Source organism: Mirounga angustirostris, unplaced genomic scaffold, assembly GCF_029215605.1.
Source record: "Mirounga angustirostris isolate CCGP_5_RB_7025 unplaced genomic scaffold, mMirAng1.0.hap1 SCAF_13, whole genome shotgun sequence".
NCBI lineage: Eukaryota > Metazoa > Chordata > Mammalia > Carnivora > Phocidae > Mirounga > Mirounga angustirostris.
In genome coordinates this window covers 68,238-88,668 of record NW_026991721.1, presented here as the reverse complement: position 1 = coordinate 88,668, position 20,431 = coordinate 68,238, and the positions used below count along the sequence as shown (strand labels likewise).

At 60.0% G+C, this 20,431-nt stretch overlaps 4 protein-coding genes across 6 annotated transcripts; 1 reads left to right on the top strand and 3 right to left on the bottom strand.

Annotated features, from left to right (window-relative positions):
- Positions 1–604: 604 nt before the first annotated feature.
- Positions 605–6,420, bottom strand: RIC8A (RIC8 guanine nucleotide exchange factor A). The gene is made up of 10 exons (XM_045892912.2): positions 6,206–6,420; positions 5,885–5,932; positions 5,210–5,797; positions 4,674–4,765; positions 3,964–4,114; positions 2,781–2,876; positions 2,553–2,697; positions 2,333–2,477; positions 1,803–1,922; positions 605–1,391 (listed from the first exon to the last, which is right to left on the bottom strand). Exons 1-10 carry the CDS (start codon positions 6,287–6,289, stop codon positions 1,271–1,273), a joined length of 1,590 nt encoding a protein of 529 aa, XP_045748868.1. The 5' UTR covers positions 6,290–6,420; the 3' UTR covers positions 605–1,270.
- Positions 6,421–7,816: 1,396 nt separating this feature from the next.
- Positions 7,817–11,996, top strand: BET1L (Bet1 golgi vesicular membrane trafficking protein like). Of its 2 annotated transcripts, none has more exons than XM_045892911.3 (4): positions 7,817–7,972; positions 9,050–9,141; positions 9,421–9,477; positions 9,623–11,996. In XM_045892911.3, exons 1-4 carry the CDS (start codon positions 7,954–7,956, stop codon positions 9,788–9,790), a joined length of 336 nt encoding a protein of 111 aa, XP_045748867.1. In that variant the 5' UTR covers positions 7,817–7,953; the 3' UTR covers positions 9,791–11,996. The 2 variants fall into 2 exon arrangements, with proteins under 2 accessions (XP_045748867.1, XP_064431976.1); XM_064575906.1 differs by lacking the exon at positions 7,817–7,972 and adding an exon at positions 7,989–8,268.
- Positions 11,997–13,401: 1,405 nt separating this feature from the next.
- CIMAP1A (ciliary microtubule associated protein 1A) lies at positions 13,402–16,685 on the bottom strand. 2 transcript variants are annotated; one of them, XM_045892520.1, is made up of 6 exons: positions 16,577–16,685; positions 15,874–16,074; positions 15,338–15,439; positions 15,024–15,145; positions 14,096–14,236; positions 13,402–13,491 (listed from the first exon to the last, which is right to left on the bottom strand). In XM_045892520.1, exons 1-6 carry the CDS (start codon positions 16,683–16,685, stop codon positions 13,402–13,404), a joined length of 765 nt encoding a protein of 254 aa, XP_045748476.1. The 2 variants fall into 2 exon arrangements, with proteins under 2 accessions (XP_045748476.1, XP_045748477.1); XM_045892521.1 differs by lacking the exon at positions 14,096–14,236.
- Positions 16,686–18,357: 1,672 nt separating this feature from the next.
- On the bottom strand, positions 18,358–19,678 carry SCGB1C1 (secretoglobin family 1C member 1). Its single transcript, XM_045892519.2, has 3 exons — positions 19,624–19,678; positions 18,793–18,992; positions 18,358–18,390 (listed from the first exon to the last, which is right to left on the bottom strand). The coding sequence occupies exons 1-3, from the start codon at positions 19,676–19,678 to the stop codon at positions 18,358–18,360; spliced, it is 288 nt and encodes a 95-aa protein (XP_045748475.1).
- Positions 19,679–20,431: the final 753 nt, after the last annotated feature.

The following is a 20,431-nucleotide window of genomic DNA, read 5'->3' as shown; positions in this document are numbered from 1 at the left end:
GCATGTGCATGGACAGTCCCCCCACTGGAATAACCTAAGGATGGAGAACATGCCCCTGGATTCACCCTGGAGACGGGCCTAGTGCCGTTTCCCATGGAGCCCCGGCACCCCTCACTGAAGGGCATCATGCCCTGTTCACTCTACCCTGATGCCTCTCGCCTCAACCTCTCCCCCAGAAAGTCCTCTGCTCGGGCAGCTCTCCAACCAGCCCCCTGTCCCCACTCTCCCCCTCCAGGCCTTCCCAGCAATGCCCCCAGGATTAACCTCTATGTTGTGGAAGGCATTACTCACTTAGAAACCTTGGCTGGCCTCTGGCCCACCCTGTACTCAGCCCATACTTCCTGTGCCTGCACAGGCCCTTTCTGCTGGGGTTGCTCCAAGGCCCAGCTTGGACAGCACCACCCAGGCACACCTTCCTGATCCCTGGCTCCTACCCTGTGTGTGTGCCCTCCTTGCAGGCATTGTTTCCCCACCCGTGGCACAATTAACAGACAGACTGCTCAGAGGGGGTCTGGTGGCCTCCTCAAGAACAGAAGACATGACTAATGATCTAGGAAAAGGGCCGAATTCTGAAAAGAATGAGATTAATCCCCCATACACACGCTTTTGCTTCAAACTCTTTATTCCAAGATGATGTTTTTGTGATGCTTTGTGGCACGTGATAGAAATCCAGACTTAGGGCTCTAAGAGGTGCACTTCCCTTCATCTATTTATGGTCAGGATTCCACTGTCACAACCGGTGAGAGCTTGGGTGCTGTGGATACTACAGCAGACGGCCGAGCGAGGACCAAGGACGCCTAAGAGGCTACCAGTCCTGAGCTCAGTGGGGACAGAAACAGCAGAGCATACCTTGGAAGTATGTTCCTGACATTAGTACACACAGTTCTAGCAAGTTCTTTTCCCGTGAACTGCAGCGCTTGCTTGACACGGAAGCTCTGGGCAAGCGTGCCAGACCCAGACATGCTTGTGTGTGCCCACGCTCAGCCTCTGCCCCAGGCATCAGCCTCTGCACACATCCTCTTGGCACACACGTGAGACCTACTTCATCTGTGGAAATCAAGGCTGAGTTCCCAGAGCTGCAGCAGGACAAGGCCCTCACAGTCCTAAAGGTAAGAAATTGGACCAGAGACAAATCATTAACAGAACTTTGGAAGTAAAGAGAAAGGGGTCTCTGAGCTGGAGAGAGGGACATGGCTTCCCCGGGTCACAGTCCCAAGGACATCTCTGGAAGCAGCACCAGTTCTGAAGGGGGAACAGAAGACTGCTGTCCTCAGTCGGGGTCTGAGTCGGGTTCCGAGGAGAGCGGCCCCTCCATGGTCTCACAAATGGCATCCTGCAGGGATGTCAGCTGACCCCGGGGACTCATCCCCATGGGCTGGATGACTCTGTGCCTGTGAGGGAAAAGCATGGTGAGGCTGGGGAAGGGGTCTGACTGGGGGGGCGGGGGGGGGGTGCACGGTGGGTGGTGGCATAAGTCCTGTTCAACCCTGACTACTTCCTTGTGCTCCACTCAGTTGTTCCTGTTTACTGGGGAATCCCAACTGCTACCCGGTGGCTTTGGGACCTTGTGCAGACTCTTAATTTATCTAGATCTCAATTTTCATCATCTATGGAACAAACATAATACCAATCTCAAGTCTAATCCTTTCCTGGGGCGTTTCCTTTGTTTCAAACCTTAGGAATGCAGCCTTGCCTAAGCCCACCTCTGACCTCACCTCCTGGGGCTCACAAGACTGGACACAGGCCGGGGATTCTGTTCTCCCTTCTCCCAGCCGTGGGCCCCTCCTTGACACACCACGTACCTGGAGAGCTTGTCAAACATGTTCACCAGCTTCATGGCCTCATGCTCCTTCTGCTCTTCCGTCATGCCCTCCATGGGGTTGGGCGGCTTTTCCTCCACCCTCCCGGTCACTGGGTTTATGCTGCTTCCCAGGGGAGGGGGTGTAGGGAATGCATTAGTGACTCTCTAGGACAGGAGGCCTCTGCACAGGGTGGGTGGAGTCCCACACGTCCTGCCTGGGCCGGGACTGGCAAGAAACCCATTCTCCAGGGGGTGGCACGAAGCAGGGCAGCTGCAGGAGGCCTCCCTCCAGGAGCAGCAGTGAACCAGCTCCTGCCACCTGGATCTCCTGGTCCCCGAACTGCCTGGCCCCCTTCAGTCCATGTTCTCAACGAAACATCCTGACCTCAGGATATATCGCTTATGGGACCAGGGTCTGACTCCCCAAGTCCTACCCACCTGTCATCCTGTCCCACCCACCCCGAGGGTCCACATGGGTGTGGGAACAGGGACCAGGCTGAGTGAGGGGACTGAGGGTGTAGGGGCACACACCTGGCCTTGGCTTCCTTGTACTCATCTGTGTCCGTGTCCTCGTCCTCCGAATACTGGCCCTCAGGCCGGCCCCCCGCCATGAGGCCCCTGGCAGCCAGGAGGCCGGCGGCATTCCCGTAGCCCGTGTACTTGATGAATCGGGGCACTGAGGGGCAGGGCAGAGGTCAGTGTGCGAAGGTGGCTGGGAGGGACAGGCGTTGGGCTGGATCCCAGCACTCACCACTCTCGGAGCACAGGACAAACAGGAACTCAGCGGCCACTCTCTTCACATCAGTGTCCAGGTGTGTCATGAGGCGAACGAGCTTGTTCCGCAGCAACTCCCCAACCTCGGGCCGGGTCCTCACGTCCCGCAGTGGGGGCAGCACCTGGGGAGGCAGCCGTCCCTCAGCCTGGGCCTGAAGTGGCTGGGGTCTGACCAGGGCCCTACCCCAGCCCCTCTGCCCCATACCTGGGACTTCAGGAACTTCCTGGCAGGGCGGTGCATGCGGGCACACTCTGTCAGCACGCTCAGCACCGGGGCCACGCTCTCTTTCAGCCTGTGCGTCTGCAGAAGAGCCTCTGTCACCGGGGCTGTGCCTCCACCTGGCCTGAGGTCGGGGGTGGGGTGGAGGGCGGCCTACACACACACACCAGACGCTTTGGTCCTGGTCGGAGGCTCTCAGGAAGAGGCCTTGCCACAGTTAGTCAGCTGAGGGGCCAAGAGCGGGCAGTGGGTGTCTGTGTGAGCTTCAAGAGGGCCGCAGAAGGAACTTAGCTTAGGAGGGTTCGCACGTGCTCTGCGACGTGGGGCAAGTAACTCATCTACTCTGACTTCCTCACCTAACCACAGTTGTGGGGGAAATACAGAGTGTTCACAGCCATCAGCACACCAAGAAGACATGACCTGTCCTCAAAAAATAGTGGCCAAAACACAAGAAAAATCCCTACTATGTGGGCTTCATGGACCCAGAGAGCAAAGAGCTCCTTTTCTTCCCTGGCCTGCCCCCACTTACCTCCCAGGACCCCAACCCTAGCCGCAGTAGTGGTAGGGACAGACAATCACAGATACCACGTCCAACGCAGGTGACCCAGCTCACAGCGTACGTGACCAAGTGGATTCCCAAGGGGTCCACCTAATCTCACTCCACTCCCATCTGCAGCCTGCGTGATGTCTGCGAGCTCCCAGAGGAGCAACTAGAGGTCTGGCCCCCCAATGTCCTGTGTGCAGGCACAGGAATCAGGTAGCCTCTGGCTCCAGATGCCGGTGGGTCCCCTCAGGGACGCCAGGAGACAAGTGATGCTCGTTCCCAAGGGCTGCCTGTGTTACAGCACTAAGACCCTGACGGCCCGAGCACGGACTCAAGACAGACCCACAAAGAGCTCTGAAGAGTACGCTCTTTGACTTTGAAAACTCGTTACAGTAACCAGCAAAAGTAACACCTTCAAGTGTGTGTGTGAGAGGGTCCACGTGTTTCTCAGGGAGGAGTCTGGTATTCTGCAAGCTGGACCACAGAGCAGCTGGAGAAACCGCCCGAATCACACTTCCAGGCTGATGTCCACTTACCAGTGTGGACTGTAAAAAAGCAGTGACCACGGCTGCTTGGGAAAGTCAGAGCCACCGAGGAGCCCACACGTCAGGTCCCTCTGCCCACCTGGTGCAGACGCTTCTCCAGGAAGCTGAGAAGGACATGAATCACATCCATGTTCGCTCCAAGGAACTCCAAGGAGCCTTTGCGTGGCTCCAGGGCAAAGAGGACATCCAGACACTTGAGGGGCAAGTTCCCCAGGAGGTTCACTGTGTGGCTGAGGATAGATGGGGAGGAGGGCTTGATAAGTCAGATCCCCTAGCACAGGTACAACCCTTGGTGTCCCCAGCAGAGGCCACACATGACATGAGCTAGTGTCTGGGGGCTTGACGACAGGAAGCAGAGGCCAGAGCTGAGGGTGGGACCGACCTTGGAGGTGTTTCCACTTAATGGGGTAAGTTCCTAAGGAAGGGGGCACTGTCTGCAGATGCCCTCCCTGCCAGGCTCTGTCTGGGTTGAAGCACCACAGACAATCTCTGGAAAACCAGAACCTGCCTAGACACAGGTCACTGAGACAAAGATGAGTAAGCACATTACCCTGTCAACACCACATTATTCGTTACTACTACCCCAGTTCCAGAGAGACATTCCCATCCTCAGATCCATAGCTCTTGTCCTAGCCACATACTGACGTACTGTAGAAACACACCGATGTCTGGTCCCACCTAGAAAAGTGAGGACGCTCTAGGGTTGAGCCTAGCCCACAGCCAGGGCTGGGAACCACTCTCCAGACAACTGAGCACACTTCCCTTCCACCTATCAGGCCCCACCCTCACCCGTGGAACTCCTCTGTGCGGTCTCCAGCAGCAGCAACCATCACACAGTGCCGCAGGATGGTCCCCAGGTGCCGATAAAGGGAAGCATCTTCCTGACCAAAAAGAAAGGGGTCCCTGTGAGAGGAAGCCCCACTCCGGAATCATGTGCACGGACCACACATCTCCTCCACTGCACACCTAGCCCCTTGGCCTCTGCTACATACCTTCGAGAGCATTTCCTTGACCAAGAACGTCACCAGGTCCTCCTGGGATGAAGTCACAGTGTCCTCTAGCCCCATGCTCATGGCCTCCCCACGCACCAAACAGTCCTCCTGCCAGGCTGCAAGAGCCAGATATGGCCTCCACCTCTCTTAGAAACATTCTTTGAGGTCCCCTGCCCAAAACGTGCATCTCCTCGCCTCCTCCCGATAGGCTAAGAGCTCTGCCTGTCCTCTCCCCATCTGATACCCAGAAACTTGCAGGTACCCTACAGGCAGACAGATCCAAGAAACATCCACACCGTTAAGCCCTACCCGTGGCCTCAGGTCAGTCCTCACCTCGTCCACCTCTCTCTTGATGGAATCGAAGGTGATGTTGAAAAGCACTTTGAGGATCTCCATGGCCCGCTCAGTCTCCTGGGGAGGAAGGAGCTCAGGCGGGTTCTCTTCGGGGGTCATTCCCAGCGTCAGCTCCAGCGCATTAGTCAGCAGGTGCACTCCCCGCAATTCCTGAAACAGCTGCTGGCGCACGTCGGTGCGAAGTGCCGTTAGCAAGAAGAGGAGGCGCAAATCAAAGAACTGGATGTCGTGTGGGAAGCTGCTCTTGTGATACAGCCCCACGCGCTCTGCGAGCCTCACCACCAGGCGGGCCTCTGCTGCCAGCACCTGTGCCACCGGGCTGCTGAGCACGAGGTTGCACAGGCACTTAAGGGACTCGAGTACAACGTCCATGTCCAGAGGCTCCGGGGCCGACTGCTCGAAGGCGATGCCAGCATAGCGGGCGAGTGCCTGCAGGCTCTGGCGGCCGGTGAAAGGGTCCAGGCAGCTGCGGTCCCTGGACAGGATGCGGATGCTCTGCAGCCAGGTGACGCGGCGGGAGGGCGGCAAGCCCTGCTCCAGCACCGAGACCAGCAGCTCCGCCAGTCTCTGTGGGCAGGGAGAAGAGCGGCTCCACCAGGCCCCTTTACCCGGGGCCACCCACGCCTGCCCCTTTCCCCCTCGGTCAGCACCCACCTTCCTGTCCTCCTGTTGGGCATCATCAAACGTGAAGCTCTGGGAGTTCTGCAGAGAGACCCAGAGGCTCAGGGGGCTCCGTGGGTGGGGTCCCGAGTCCACAGGCCCCCTCTCAACAGATGGCGCTCCACCCCCGCCCCTCAGTGTGTGCACGCAGACTCTCTCCCCCTAGCAACTCCTCACGGACTCGGCGCCCCTCCCGCTGCGCTCCACCGCCCGCAGGCCCCTCGCCGCACACACGATCTCAGGACCGGCCACAACGCGTGCCCCACCCTGCCCCACCTCTTCCGTGCATGTACCACGTTCACGGCTCTCGCTCACCTCCCGGTTGTACGTGCGCAGAGCCTCCATAATCACGTCCTCCTCTCCCGCCTCCACAGCATCCGCAACCACCCGGGGCTCCATGACGCCCCCGGGCTCCCGCGCCGGGCAGGCGGGAGGGGCTTCGCTTCCCGGCTCCGGGCGGAGTCCAGCCGCTCCGCCCTGCCTCGGCGCGCTGGGGAAGCCGGGACTGGGTGCGCCGCGCCGCGCCGCGCCGCGGGGCGGGGCGGGGGCGGGGCCGGGGCTGCGCGCGGGGGAGGTCGGGACTGTGAGCGCGCGCCGGGGAGGCGGGGACTGGGTGTGGCGTGCCGCGCCGCGGGGCGGGGCGGGGCCGGGGCTGGCGCCGGGGAAGCCGGGACTGTGCGCGCCGCGCCGCGGGGCGGGGCCAGGGCTGCGTGCGGCGGAGGCGGGACTGTGTGCGGCGCGCCGCGGGGCGGGGCCAGGGCCGCAGGCCGCTTAAGGTGGCGAGACTTGGGTCGGCTGACCGGAACTTGAAGGTTTTGCCCGGGAGTCGGCGGGCATTTCCAAGGTCCTACTAGGTGATTGTTCGACCTCGGGGTCGAGTCGCCTCCGAACCTAATAGGGACCTCTGCTTCTTGGGCTGGAATCCCCAGCAGGCGAGGACCTTAGCCCACCCCACCAAGTCCCCCACCCACGCCCCTCTGGATGCACAGAACAAGTGGAAGTCGAGGGGAAAGCCGAGGGGGAAAGGACTTTGCAGCCCCGGGACTACCTGGTGTGTTCAACAGGGGTTTGAGTGCCTACTGAATGCTAGGTCCCTGCTTTCGTAGAGCTTGTGTTCCAAAAGTGAAGGCAAGGAAAAACGGACAAATAAGACGGCTTGAGGCAGTCATAGCGCTGTGATTAGAAAAGAAAAGGGGCCTGGTGGGCTGCAGAGGGATCTGAGGAAGTGCCATTTTTGCTGAGACTGGACGGTAAAAAGTGATCCGGGGGAAAGTCGTTCAAAGCAAAAGGCGCGGCCAGTGCGAAGATGGGAACGGCCGCGGTGGGAGAAAACAGACATCCTCGGAGCTTAAAGAAAGGGGAGAGTGGGGAAGGGTCAGGATGAAGTCAAGCCTGATCGTGTGTAACCCACATACAGTGTGGCCTGGACTCAGTTTCCTCTTCTGAAAGGCAGAGGTGATGCACGTTCCCGTTTCAGGGTGTTGTCGGAGGACTAGACGACACGCAGCCAGTGCTCCAGTACGCTGGGTCGGTATGCACGGTGCATCAAGCCTTTGTTGAACGTCCCCTCCCATTCCCAGTGCCCAGCTGCGGCGGCGAGAAGCACTGGCTCCTACTGTCCCCGCTACCCCCACACTCCCGCCCCTCGTTCTGGCCACGTTTTCCTTCAGAATGCTTCACCGCTGCATCTTCTGCAGCGCTCGCCCGTTGCAGGCGCCGGTCTCCACCTTGTCCCACAAGCAGTAACTGGGGCCCGTCGCGCCCCCTTCCAGCCTCTCGCGCGGGAGGAGGGGCCTGGGAGCGCTCCCCAGGGAGGACCTGACCCCGCCTTCGGCGCGATTGGCCACTAGAAGTGTCTGTCCTGCCGTCACTGGCAGGGACAGCCCTAACGGCCCGCCCCCTCCCGCCGTCCGGAAGTGAAACCGACCTCGGACGGAAGTCGGCGGGCCCGAGCGGAAGAGGCGGGGACGGGGGGTCTTCCCTGCGACTGTGCCACGTCTGCCGAGGTTGCGGCCGCGCGGCTGACGGAGGCCGGGGCAGGGGCCGGGGCCGGGCCGGGCGCGATGGCGGACTGGGCTCGGGGTGAGCGCGAGGGAGCGAGCCGGATGGCGGCGCGGCCGGCCGTCGCCGACGGGGCTGCCCGCAGGAGACGCTGCCGGCGGGCGGAGCCGCGCCGCCCGCGCCAGGGCGGGGTCGCGGGGGCCCTCCGAGGTCGTTCTGCCTGGGGCCTCCGGCGGTCCACAGATCCCGGAAGCTAGCGCTGGGGGAGGGGGCTTTACGTCCTCTGAGAGCCCCTGTTCTCACCCGGGAGGTGGGGTGCTGATGCCGGTGTCGCTGGGCTCTTCTGACTTAAGGAATGAACGAACGTGAAGTGGTTGGTAGGATGTTAACATCCCTTCCTTTGGGGTGTGTACCCATCAGTGATTCGTAGAGCTGTGCCCTGGTTGGATCCGTCCCGTTGAGGCGTCCGGCCCGCGGGGGGAGGTGGTTCTGACCCACCTGATGTCACAGAAATTCGGAATCACCTGGCTTAGTGCTAGTCACGTGTCAGGTCTCAGCATGGATCGTGCTCTGGGGGCCGTGTAAGGTGTAGGGTGCAGAGGTGAGCAGACCTAGATCGACCTCAGCCCCTATTTTTGGGTGTTGCGGAACTCTGCTCAGTTGTTTCCTCCTTGGTTACGTGTCAGCTGTTCAGGACCCAGTTCACGGGTCGTCCCTGCAGGGGCCTTTTTGTCCCCCCTCCTCCCCCGTGCTCTTCCTAAATCGTATGTCCCTACCAGAATTAATTGTTTTTCTGAGGACAGGTCCCATGTATCCTGATGATATCTGTGGAGGGACCTTACAGGTTCTATCACAATATCAGAAAGTGCTGGTAGGACTGAACCCTTTGGGGTGCCTGTCCATTCTGGCTGGCGTATGTTCACAGGACAGGTGCTCACATGGCAAGTGCTCACACAGGCTGTCATGTGTGAAGTCCATGCGGCTGACCCTGGCTTAGGGTTGGACCTGCTTAGCAGACGTGAGCCCAGTCCCCTGAGACTTCCAGCTTGTCCGGATAGAATTGGAGTGAGAGCCCTGAGGCCACAAAGGGCTGATGTGCAGGGATCAAGGGCAGTGCTCACAGGTAGATGCACCCCCTCAGACTCTCCCTTCTCACAGCTCAGAGCCCCGCCGCTGTGGAGGAGATTCTAGACCGGGAGAATAAGCGGATGGCCGACAGCTTGGCTTCCAAGGTCACCAGGCTCAAATCGGTCAGTGGTGGTCCTCCCTTCATCTCTACCTGGCACTCTGGAGTGGGGACCAGAGGGAGGATAGAGGCTGGGAAGGGTTTCAGGTTGTTCCCATCTTCCCTGTCTCATCCATGGCAGCACTGGTGTGTGGGGCCCAGGTGACACCTGGATCTCCTGATCTCTGCTGGTGGCACTATGCCTGGCAGAGTTGTTGGCAGGGTCTGCTGGTCTCCTGGGGGGTCAGGTGCCATCCAGTGTGTGTTCTCTGGCTTGACCTTGCCCCCTCTGTGTCCTGACCAGCTGGCCCTGGACATCGATAGGGACGCAGAAGACCAGAACCGGTACCTGGACAGCATGGTAAGGGTCTGCAGTGTGCGCGGGCATCGCGGTCAGCTCTGCCCCACGCTGCCTGTTGTGCAGGCCCCTGGTGTTGCTTTTGGCACCTGCGTGGCAGTCGTGGAAGTGCTGCCCCTGTGTGACCTTGGTGGGATTCCTCCCTCAGGACTCGGATTTCACAAGCATGACAGGCCTGCTCACAGGGAGCGTGAAGCGCTTTTCCACAATGGCGAGGTCTGGGCGAGACAACCGGAAGCTTCTATGTGGTATGGCCGTGGGCCTGATCGTGGCCTTCTTCATTCTCTCCTATCTCCTGTCAAGGGCAAGGACATGAGCCACCAGGAGCTGACTTCTGTGGGGCCTGGGGCAACCAGGGTCTTCCCCTGCCTGGTGTCCTAGGCTCCAGAGGACCTACCTGCAAAATACTCCTTTGAAATGATGATCGTGGCTTAGGAATTTTCTTCCTCTGTGACTGGCGTTCATGGCTGCCTCTGACCGAGTGAGCTCGTATTGGCTGGTCCCGTGTGTGTAAGGGTCTCTTTCCCTTGGGGAAACCAAGGCCCAGGCCCTGTGCTACTCTGGGTACCAGAGGCTCTGGAAATCCTGGACATGGCTACCTGTGGCCAGCAGCCCTTCCCTTGTCCCTTGGGGCTCTGACGTCTCAAGGCTCTGCCCTATCCATGTCTCTGGGTAAGGCCACATCTGATGCCTGAGGTGCCTGGAGCTGACATGGGATGGGGGTTTGGCTGTGAAGTTTGAGCACCATCTCCTCAGCTCGGAGATTGCAGCTACTCTTGGCTAGGGCTGCTGAGTATGGGCAGATGAGCCTCGCCTGCCCTCCAGACCCTCGGGGAAGGGCAGGGTATTGTGGATGAAGAAGTGGACCGCAACCTTGGCTGGAGGCATTGGGCCCTGATCCTTTTGGATCTCACAGTCTTGTATCCAGGAGCAGAAACTCCTATTTTCTCAGGATTCAAGATCTAGCCAACACCAAAGATGTATTTCTGGGAGACCAGACCTCTAGAAGCAGTTCCCTCTGGCGTTTCAGAGTTAGGCGGAATGTGTGTTGGGGAGGCGCCTTCTGTGGGTCAAGACAGGAGGCTTCCCTACAAGGACTCTCTTCATAGGACCCATGGGTCACTTCCTGAGGGTCACCAGGCAGCTTCCCCTCCACCATGTGAGGCCCTTCAACAGTGAGTATTCCCTTACTAAGGGAACTCTTAGTCGTTCCCTCATCCCCAGCCTCTGCAGACTGCTCTCCGTGCCCGTCTCTCCCTGGGCCCTCACTGCCCACTTGGCCAGCCCCACGTTCACACAAACCAAAGCACAGGCCCAGCTGGGCCAGCGGCTTCGCACCCCACGGTGAGGTGTCGGCACCCTCATTGTGCATAAATACGTCTTCTGCCAGCCCAGTCACTCCCGCTTACTCCCAGAGGACTGTTGGCTCTGCCCCACACTGTGTGCTGTGCAGGCCCCTGGTGTGACTCACACACACTGACCGCACGTCGGCCGCGGTCTCCAACTCTGGTCACCTCACCGTCAGCACTGCTGCTGTTCCCTGTTCTCCCTTCTGCGTCCCTTGTCTGTCCAGCAGGCCTGGCCCCTCCTCACATGGTCACTGTAGCACTCTTCTTGCGTTGGACCTGCTGGGCTGCTCGGCCTCCTGGAGGAGGGGGAACCTACCTTCCTACTTCTGAGTGCTCTGTTCTGACATGCCCCTACCCCTCCAGAGGCTAGTTTCTCATCCAGGGAGGTCTGCTCACCTGCCTCCCTGTCTGTGGGGCTTTGGTGTTTCCCCTGACTCCTTGACATTCCTTCTCAGGCCCCCATGGTCCTGCTTCCCTCCCCAGTCCCCATGCACTGTGGCTTTGAGTTAGCCATCTCATGTTAAATCTTGTGACGGGGGCATGTCCACTGGTCACCAAGCTTACTAGACCTGTGTAGTGTCTCCGTCTGGTGGCATTGCAGATGGACCCACACCCTGCATCCCCCCTGGGCCTGTGGTGCTGACCTCTTCCTGAGAACATGGCTCAGTTGTGAGAGCTTCACCACACTACGGATTCGATGCAGGCTGGTTTAGATTTTGTGTTTCGGGTAGTCTTGATGAGTGCTTTCTGCTGTTCCCCTGAGACCTCAAGCCGCAATGTTCTCTCCTAAAGCCCCCATCTCTGCCTCCCCGCCTCCACTTCATAGCTCTTTGTGGCCCTTCCAGCTATTTTGGGGTCTGGGTTTTAGTTACTTTTGGTTTACCATTTTGTTTCTCATTGCACTGGGATGGATTCCATGATGGGGGCATGGCAGCTCTGCTGCCGACCTGTCAGAGCCTTTGCCCTCCTCTTGCCCCGCCTCGGGCGCTCAGCACCTACTCCTGTGCGTAAGCGCGGTTTGCTGACGTTGGTCCCTGAAACCACTAAAACAAAAAGGACCTGGGGACCCGACCTGTGCCAAGTGAGGAGACGCTGCCAGGCTTTATCCCACAATTCAAGAACAAGGCATTTAACAATAAAGATTTGGAATAAACAGCTTCATGAAGTAAACAATCTTTGGTGTCGTCATTTTCTTGGGTGCTTGAGGGTTTCATCTGGAGCTGACCCTGGTCCCCAGACTGGCCATGGACGCTGGTGTTCTGGACCCTACTTCCTTTCCCCTCTGGTTCTATTACGTCTCTGCACCCTTCCTCACTTCTCCCTCCCACCCCCGGCGGGTGGTCTCTGTCAAGTTTCTGTAACCACCCCTAAGGGTTAAGTAAATAGACGTGAGGTACGCAGAACACAGCCTCGTGGTCCCAGCTGAGTGAGGGTCAGTGGCCATACTGTACTTCGTACTGCTACAGCTGGTGGGCTTACAGGGATGACCCTCGGGGCCACCCACCCTGCGGGCTTCACAGCAGCCTTTCCCCAGGGCTGAGGTGAAATCCACACTCCACTCTTCAAGGCCTGGCCTTGGACTCCAGGCAGCCTCTGGAAATGCCTGTCTTTGGCCTTACTCAGATGCCCCCTTCCTGGCCCACGTCCTTGTGCTTCCTGTGTGGCCTTTGCTGTTAAGAGATCACCTTAAAAAACTTAGTCACAATTAAAATAATTTATGTCTTATGGTCAGTGTGGTTGGAATTCGAGACCAGCATGGTAGGGACGGCCCTCTGCCTAGAACGGGCCTTGGCTGGCAGACCTGAGCCTGGGGCGGCTGACACCTGAAGGCTTGGTCATGTGCCTGCAGTTGGTGCTGGTGTGCTTACTGCCTGGATGCTGATGCGGCCTCACCAAGTGTTGAGCTCACACCACGGTGGCTGGTGTTGGAATGAGCAAAGGGAGGGGGTTGTCTAGCTCCACAAAGGAGCTGTTTCCTTTGTATGTTGTATGGCCTGGCCTCAGAGGTCATGCAGTATCACCTTACTGAGGGTGGTCACAGGTTCTAGTCCAGATTCAAGGGGAGGGGCACAGACCTCATGGGGGAGAGTCAGTCACACAGGGACGAGACTATGGAAGGGGACGGATGCTGGTGTGACCATTCTTGGAGTGTACAACGGAATGTGAAGTGCAGGGCCCAAGGCGGAGTTAGGCGGGCCGACATGGCAGGGTGTCCAAGGATCCCAAGCCCCCCTCTCTGCTCAGACCCCAGGCCCTGGAAACCAGGATAGGACCCAACCACCTAGGCAGGAGCCCCTTTCTGGGAAAGCTTGATTCTACTGCCAAGACAAACTCATTACTAATGCAATCTGTGATTTATTAAATATCTGGGCACAGCAGGAAATGAGATTAGCAAATGGGAAAGCATCATAGAAAAAATAACTGGCCACAACTGTCCAAACAAGTATGCTCTGCCCTGCAGGGCCAGGCTGGCCACAGCCCAGCTGGTGGAGGTGTCCCGAGCCCACGACCCAGGGCATCTGTTGTGGGAGCATGATGTGCAGAGGCTCTGGGTGACGGGGTAGGGTGGGGGCCAGGGCTATTCTACGTCCACCACCAGGGGTGTCATGTAGTCGGAATGTTTGATGCCAAATGTGACGACGGGGGCGCAGGGCTTGGTCACTGTCACCTGGGAGAGGAGAGGCGGTGAGAAGAGCTGGCACCCCTGCCCCGCCCGACGGGCTCTGCCCTCCCGGGGGCCAGGGCTGCTGACAGTGGCTTCCCCATGCCTCCTGAAGCTGGGCCAGGCTGACAGGCAGCAAGACCACGCTGCCAGGTTAGACACAGAGGCCCGTGTGTGGTGAGTGCCCTACATACTAACTGTCACCGGTTTCTGGGGAGGCAGAACCTGCCAGCTGGGGCAATGGATGTGCCACGAATGCCATGCTAGGGGTGCATGGCCACTGTGACCCTCACAGGCCCTTCCCCACCACACCCACTCTGGGCTTGCTCCCCGGCTACTCCTCTGGCCTGTGCCCGCCCCCCCCCGGCTCTGCCCCTGCCAACCCCACCTCCCTGGGATGTGCCCCCAATAACTGAACCACTCTGGCCCGTGGTCCCTGCTCTCCAGGCTGTGCCCCCCCACCCACTCTGGGTGGTGCCCCTGCTACCCTTCCCCACTGGGTCGTGACCACCCCCACCTCCTCTGGGCCATGTCATCCCCATCCCCACTCCCTCCTCACTGTAACCCCCCACCCCTCACCCCACCCCTCTGGGCCCTGCTCTTCCTAGACCTTCTCAGGACTGTGGGCTCCTGGACCTGGCTTGAGGGTCTTGTCCCCTGGGGGCTCCACCCGGGCTGCCATGGTGTACCGTGGAGCCTTGAACTTCGTCACCTGCACATCCGTTTGGCGGTAGGCTGCAGGACCTGGGGTCTAGGAGGCAAAAGAGGCTCAGACAACCTCAGCTGTCAGGGCATGACTCCAAAGGATAGGGGGCCAGCATCGGGCAGTGGATTTCCAGCTTGAGCCACTGTGTGTCTGTGTGTCAGGGGTCCCTTTTGTCCCCAGACAATAGTCGCACTGTGGGGATGACCTTCTCTGTGCGGGACATCGCCCTTCTACAGAAGCCTCGCTCTGGCAATGACACCCAGTGTGTGCCAGTCCCAGGCTTGTCCCTTTGGTGTGTGCTAGAGAGGCCCCTTTCCAGCTGGGACTCTGTCCTGCGGGACTTGATGGCGGTGGGATGGGCGGACAAGGTCAGCGGTGCTGTGACGCCACCTTGGCATTCTCCCCAGGCTCCTCAAGCTCCCGGGCATGTGCCCACCTCAGGGTCTTTGCACTGGCTATTTCTGCAGCTGGAGCCCTCCTGCCCCAAATATCTCACAGCTTTTCTTCTTCTTCCCATCTTCCCGCAGGCCACTTTATCAAAGGCTGCTCCTTGCCCTCCCCGCAGCATTCTATAAAGCCCCTTCCCTGCTCAACCCTCCTCAGCACTGTTGCTGTCTGCATCTTTGTCCATTGTCTGCCCCTCCTCACCCCTAGACTGTAACCTTGTGTGTGTGTGTGGGGGGGTGCAGGGTGGTCCCAGGCATGTGGCAGGCACCCAGACCATGAAGAGCTGACAGGCTTTAGTCTGGTGGCACCAAGGTCTGGGGGAAGGGGCCAGACGGGCCACCTCTGGGGGATGAACAGTGCTGCGCCCTGGCCGGGGGACCCTTGCCTTGTGCAGGTCGTCACTGAAGCTGCCCAGCTTGCTGCGACCCTTGATGGAGAAGGAGGGCTGGGAGGCCTTGCCGACAGTGTGGGGCCCCATTACCACAGGCAACATGTAGGCGGCAGGGCCTGCGGGGTGCATGGGCATTGAGTCTCAGGCTGGACAGAATCCTGCATCCAGAGTCTCAGATGGCTCCTTCCCTGGGGCTTTCCACTTCCAGGAGAGCAGCCATCAGGCTGCCCTGTCTCCCCCACCTCCCCCACCGCCCACGTCAGGATCCCCAACCCGGTCGGATGGTGGCTGTCAGGGCTCCTGCATACCTGGGGTGCTGTCCACTCGAAAGGTCTTGGTCCGGGCAGAAATGGAGTGGCTGGGTGCCGAGTCAAACACGTATTTGGTAGATTTCTCTGGAAAGTAGTCACCTGGCTCGGGAAAGGAGTGGAGGGTGTGCTGGGAGGGAAAGGACCATGCAGACAGGCTGCTGGCCTGCTCAGGGGGTCAAGGAAAACCCCCAACACTGCAGGTCAGGGCTTCCGACCCCAGTACAGATGGTGACTGAGATTGGTCACGGGGTGTCCAGGGACTGCAGGAATCAGGGGGACAGGTGCAGCTTTGGAGGAGGAAGGGCAGGCTCTGATGTAGGCCTGGTGTAGGGACTCAGGCCAAGAAAAGTTCAGGTCAGAGCTGGGCCTGAGGGTCTCCAAGGCTGCTTTGGGCCTGATGGCGCCCCTTGTGAGGAAAATGAAGGGAATGGAGGCCCAGGATGCCTGTGTTCCCTCACACCCTCACCTTGACAGGACACGCAGTAACTATCAGCAGGGTTGGGCACGGTTGCGGGTGGGCCACAGTCACTTACCAGGGCCAGGGGTCATGATGGTCTTGGTGCGATAGCGCCCCAGGATGGAGTAGGCGGGGCCAAGGTCCCTGCCAGTCCTCAGTATCTTGGGGTTCACACTGTAGCGGGGCCCTGGGGAGCAGTTCTCTGCCAGGAGCATGGGGGCCCCCCGGAAACTGTAGGCTGGTGCACGCAGCTTGGTGGGTGTGTGCTTCACAAAGCCTGTGGGGCAGGGCCTCTGAGCATCCTGGAGCCAGACACCATCCTTCTCCCCACCCTATTGTCCCCAGAGGGGTTCATGGGCTGGGAGTCAGGGATGTGCCCTCAGCCTCCCCAGCCCTATCCCACACACCCACCCCTCAGACCCCCTCCTGACCGTCCCTAGACTCTCCCCAGGCCTGCCGTAGCCTCATTCCAGGCACTCCCCCAGATCCCCCAAATCCTCCCCAGACCCATCCCAGGCACTCCAGGGCCAGCCCATGTACCCCCAGACCCTCTTCAGGCCTCCTCAGTGCCCGCCCCAGGCCCCCCACCCCCCAGACCTTCCTCAGACCCACCCCAGGCCTGCCCCATGCCCTCCCCAGACCCCCATCAGACCCTCTCCAGGTCCTCCCCAGGCTCAGACCAGGACCCCTCCCCAACCCTCCCCAGGCCCATCCCAAGCCCACCTCAGACCTTGCTCCTGTCCCCACCCCAGTCCCATTCCAGGCTCCCAGGCACTTACCCGTGGTGGGTGGAATCAGGTACTTGGGTCCTGGGCTGCTGTAGAGGGCCATGATGGGCCCCCGGGGGCGATGGGGCCTCCAGGTGCCCACCCATACTTCCTCTGCCATGGCTGGCTCTGTCCATGGACGGGAGGTTGACCAGGTGCTGGGAAGACCCAACTCCTCACCCCATCCCTGCTTTGTCCCCACTGATGGGCAGAACTTCAGGCCACAGTCTCCTCAGTGAGGTCTTGAGCTGGGGCCCAGACTTACGGAACTTCTGCTTGGAGTAGTGGGCTTGCTCTGCCCCCACCAACCCCAAGAGGAGGAGGAGCTCCAGACACTCGTGTACATGCCCAGAAGGGCTGTCTCTTCCAGCCCTCAGAGACCACCCCTCCTTGGCTCTAAGGGGGTTCTGGGCAGGTTTCTCCTACTCAGAGGACCCTAGGCACTACTGGGCAAGGAGCAGTGGGCAAAGGTGGGAAACTTCTTGGCTGAGACTGTGCCATGGGGCGGGGGGTGGGGGGCAGGCCGCTCCAGAGGGGCCCTCACCTCTTTGGTCCGGGAGCTGCGCTCAGAGCAACCTATGGACCAAGCCTCCTCAGAGGCGGTCCCGTCACTCCGGCCTCAGTGCCAGGGAGTTCCCGAAAAAGGGGCATGGAGAGGTAAGCTTCTCCCTCTCTCTCCTCTCCCCAGGGGGCTTGGAGAATTGGGGAGGGGCCCTAGCCGCCAAGCTCTAGAATGTGGCTCTGTGGGACAGCAAGTTCTAGATCACTATGTGTGATGGAGACAATGGCCTCTGCCCAGGGAACCCCCACCCTCACCACGCATGGTTCAGGTCGGGACTTTGCTCCGCTCCTCATTGCAATGGGTGGGGCAGAGGCTCGGAGGGCAGGAAAAGGGACAGCAAGGTTCTGTACTGGACAAGGAAGCCGTGGGGCCCAGAACTGGAGTGGCGGGGGACCGAAAGTTGTGAGGGGCAGAGAAAAACCTAGTCAGCCCTGCCCCCATTGAAGACCACTGATCTGGGGGAACTGAGACACAGGAAGGCTCTAGCAGTTGAGATCCTGGGATCCAAGGTGAGGGTTGGGGAGTTGGGGTGGGGAGCTGATGCTCTCCCGTGGAACCTTTCTCAGACCCTGCTCTCCCTCCTGGGCCACTGCTGGCTGTGCCCACCCCTCAGAGCATGGGTGTCCTCAAGAGCAGGTGCACTCTCTTCTTGACTTTGTCAAGGTTCCTCTTGGGGCTATGGCTCAGGTCTGCATTTCTTCCAGGTAGACTCTTTTCTTGGGTGACTTTGGGGAGATTGCTTTCAACCCCTGGAGCTGTGCCATAGTGTATATTTATTATCTCGGAATGACAGCCTTCAGATGCAGAGCGCCCCCAGCCTGACCTCCCAGTCTTGGCCATGTCCTCTGCCTGGGGCACTTTGTCCCTGCCTGCTCTGAGTCACTGCTCCTGCGCCCCACCACTGCCTCTGCAGGCCTTCCTGTGTCCACCCACCTGCCTGTCTGTCTTGCTCCGTCCACATGGGTATCTGGTGGGTCTGCCCTCTGTGTGGGGCTACTTCTATGTGCATGCTCTGTGGATGTGACCCTGTGTATGTGAATCTCCATGTGCGTGTAGTTGTGCCCTGAGTGTGGGGAGAGAGAGAAGCCAGAACGGGAGCTGCAGGAGGCTTTATTGATTGAACAGTTTTAGGATACATTCACACATGGGGAAGTGGTAATGGGGCGGCGTGGGTCCTGTGGCTGCTTGTGTAGCTGGTCCTGTGGCTGCTTGGAGCCATGACTGGGGTCTGCTAGGCATCATCTTCACTGCCCAGCACTTGCACCTGGAAGGCAGACAGGTGTGGGCCCAGAGGGGTCCTATCCTTGGTGACCAATAACTAGAAAGCCCCATTTCCATTGGGCAGGCAGCTCCAGGCCAGCCCCTGGGGGACAGTAGGCTCTAGCACGTTTCGGCCAGTCCTCTCCTAGCAGCTGGGGAAGTGGTGTGTGCACCTGCGTGGATGTGTGTGTAGGGGAGGCTAAGGGTGCTCTGTGGGGAGTGAGGTCTGGGATATCCACTTCTGCTGACTGCGGCAGGTCGGCTGTCTGTAGGGGTGGTAGGCTGCATTGGGGGGATAATCAGGAGCCATGGCATTTGGTGGAGGGCCAGTAGGCCAGAGCCGTGGGTCCTGCTGCAGCTGCAGGCATTTAGGGAATTGGGTGCCCCCACCCCCCAGCCACAGTACCAGCAGCTTGATCAGCTCCGCCTTGTGCATGGGCTGTAGGCCATCTATGCAGGACTTGAGCTCAGTCAGTGCTGCCTTGGCATCTGCATTGACGTTGTACTTGCCCAGGGGCCCCTCATATAGCTCCTCTGGGGACCCCACCAGCAGCGTTTGCAGGAATTCCATGAAAAACTCACTGCTGTCCTCCCCGGTGGCCAGCCCTGTGTGGTGGGAGCGGGATGACACCAGGACAGGAGGATTGCATTCCAGCCCATGACCCCGGACTTCCCAGCACTCCAGCCTCGGCATCCAGACCTTCTGCATCAACTCCCATCTCACCTGCCCCTCACCTCCCATCGTGCCTGCACGATGATTACCCAGCCTCTCCTCCCCCAGATCTTCCTCCCTAACACCACCCAACACTACCGGCCCACAGACTGCTCCTGTCACCCGGAACCCCCCTCCCTCCCTCCACTCTGGGTTTCCTGGCATCTCTAGGGCAGGAGTCAGACCCCTAAAGAAGCTGGAATTTCCCCTCCATGCGAGGCTGGCTGACATGGGGCTTGGAGGGTTGGGCTCAGGCTGGGCTGGGTTGGTGACATCGGGCTTGGTGACGCTAGGGCTGGGGCAGAGGTTGGGGCTGGGCTGGGTGGGGGTGGGGCTGGGTGGGGACTGGGGTCGGCGGGGGCGTCAGGGTCGTTGCCCACATCTGTGTTCTGTGGTGGAGGCCAGTCGGCACCTCACCGGCTGCCGCCCATCACTGTGAGGGGCCTAGTGCCTGGGTTTTCAGCTCCCCAGGTCCCCATCCATCCCCCAAACAGGGACCCTGCTGAGAGAAGCACACAGACTCACCGCAGGAGCAGAGCAGGGTGAGGGCCCCCAGTAGGAGGGTGCTGCTCCCCTTCATGGCAGATGGCAGAGGTCCCTCAGGAGCTGCCCTGGCGGGCTTTATGCCTCAGAGGTGGCGCCCGGCCTGGGGGCGGGGCCCACCTGCCCATCAAGACCTTGGCAGGGAGAGCATAGGTTGGGCAGTGGGGGGTGGGGGGTGAGGGGTGTGTCCTCACCCCAGGCTCCCGGGGCGCGGGGGGGGGGGGGGGGCAAGCAGCAAGAGGCTTGGGGCACTGTGTGAGGGGTGGTCTGCACATGGTTTTGGGTTGAGTGGACGTGGGAGAGGGTGAGATGTGAGGTCGGTGGGGAAGAACAGTGGGGGCCAGGACGCCACCGGCCTCTGGCCATGCCTGCTTTGTGGCTGAGAGTGGTAGGCTCTGGGGTTGGGCTCAGGCCTTTCTTTTGTGGGGGGATCCTCCCTCTGCTCAACATGCCTGAGGGTCTCCACTGGGGCAGGTGTGGGGGCATCCTGGGCCTGTGGATCTGGGTAGTGGAAGATGGGCCCAGTGCTGCAGGAGGCCAAAGTGGACAGAAGGGTCCAGGGGGAGGAGGTGGGCCTCAGAGAGACTGAGGGGCCAGGAGCCAGGCCACCCCTGGGGCCTGGTGGAATTGTCCCACCCCTGCAGGAAGCGAGGAGGGGCCACGGTCTGAGACACAGCTTCCTTCTGTGGCAAGGCCGGCCCCAGGAAGTCTAGGATCTGGGGAAGATGTTAGAATGGAGATAGGGGGCTGAGACACCTGGGTTCCCAACCAGACCTGCCCAGGAGCAGCC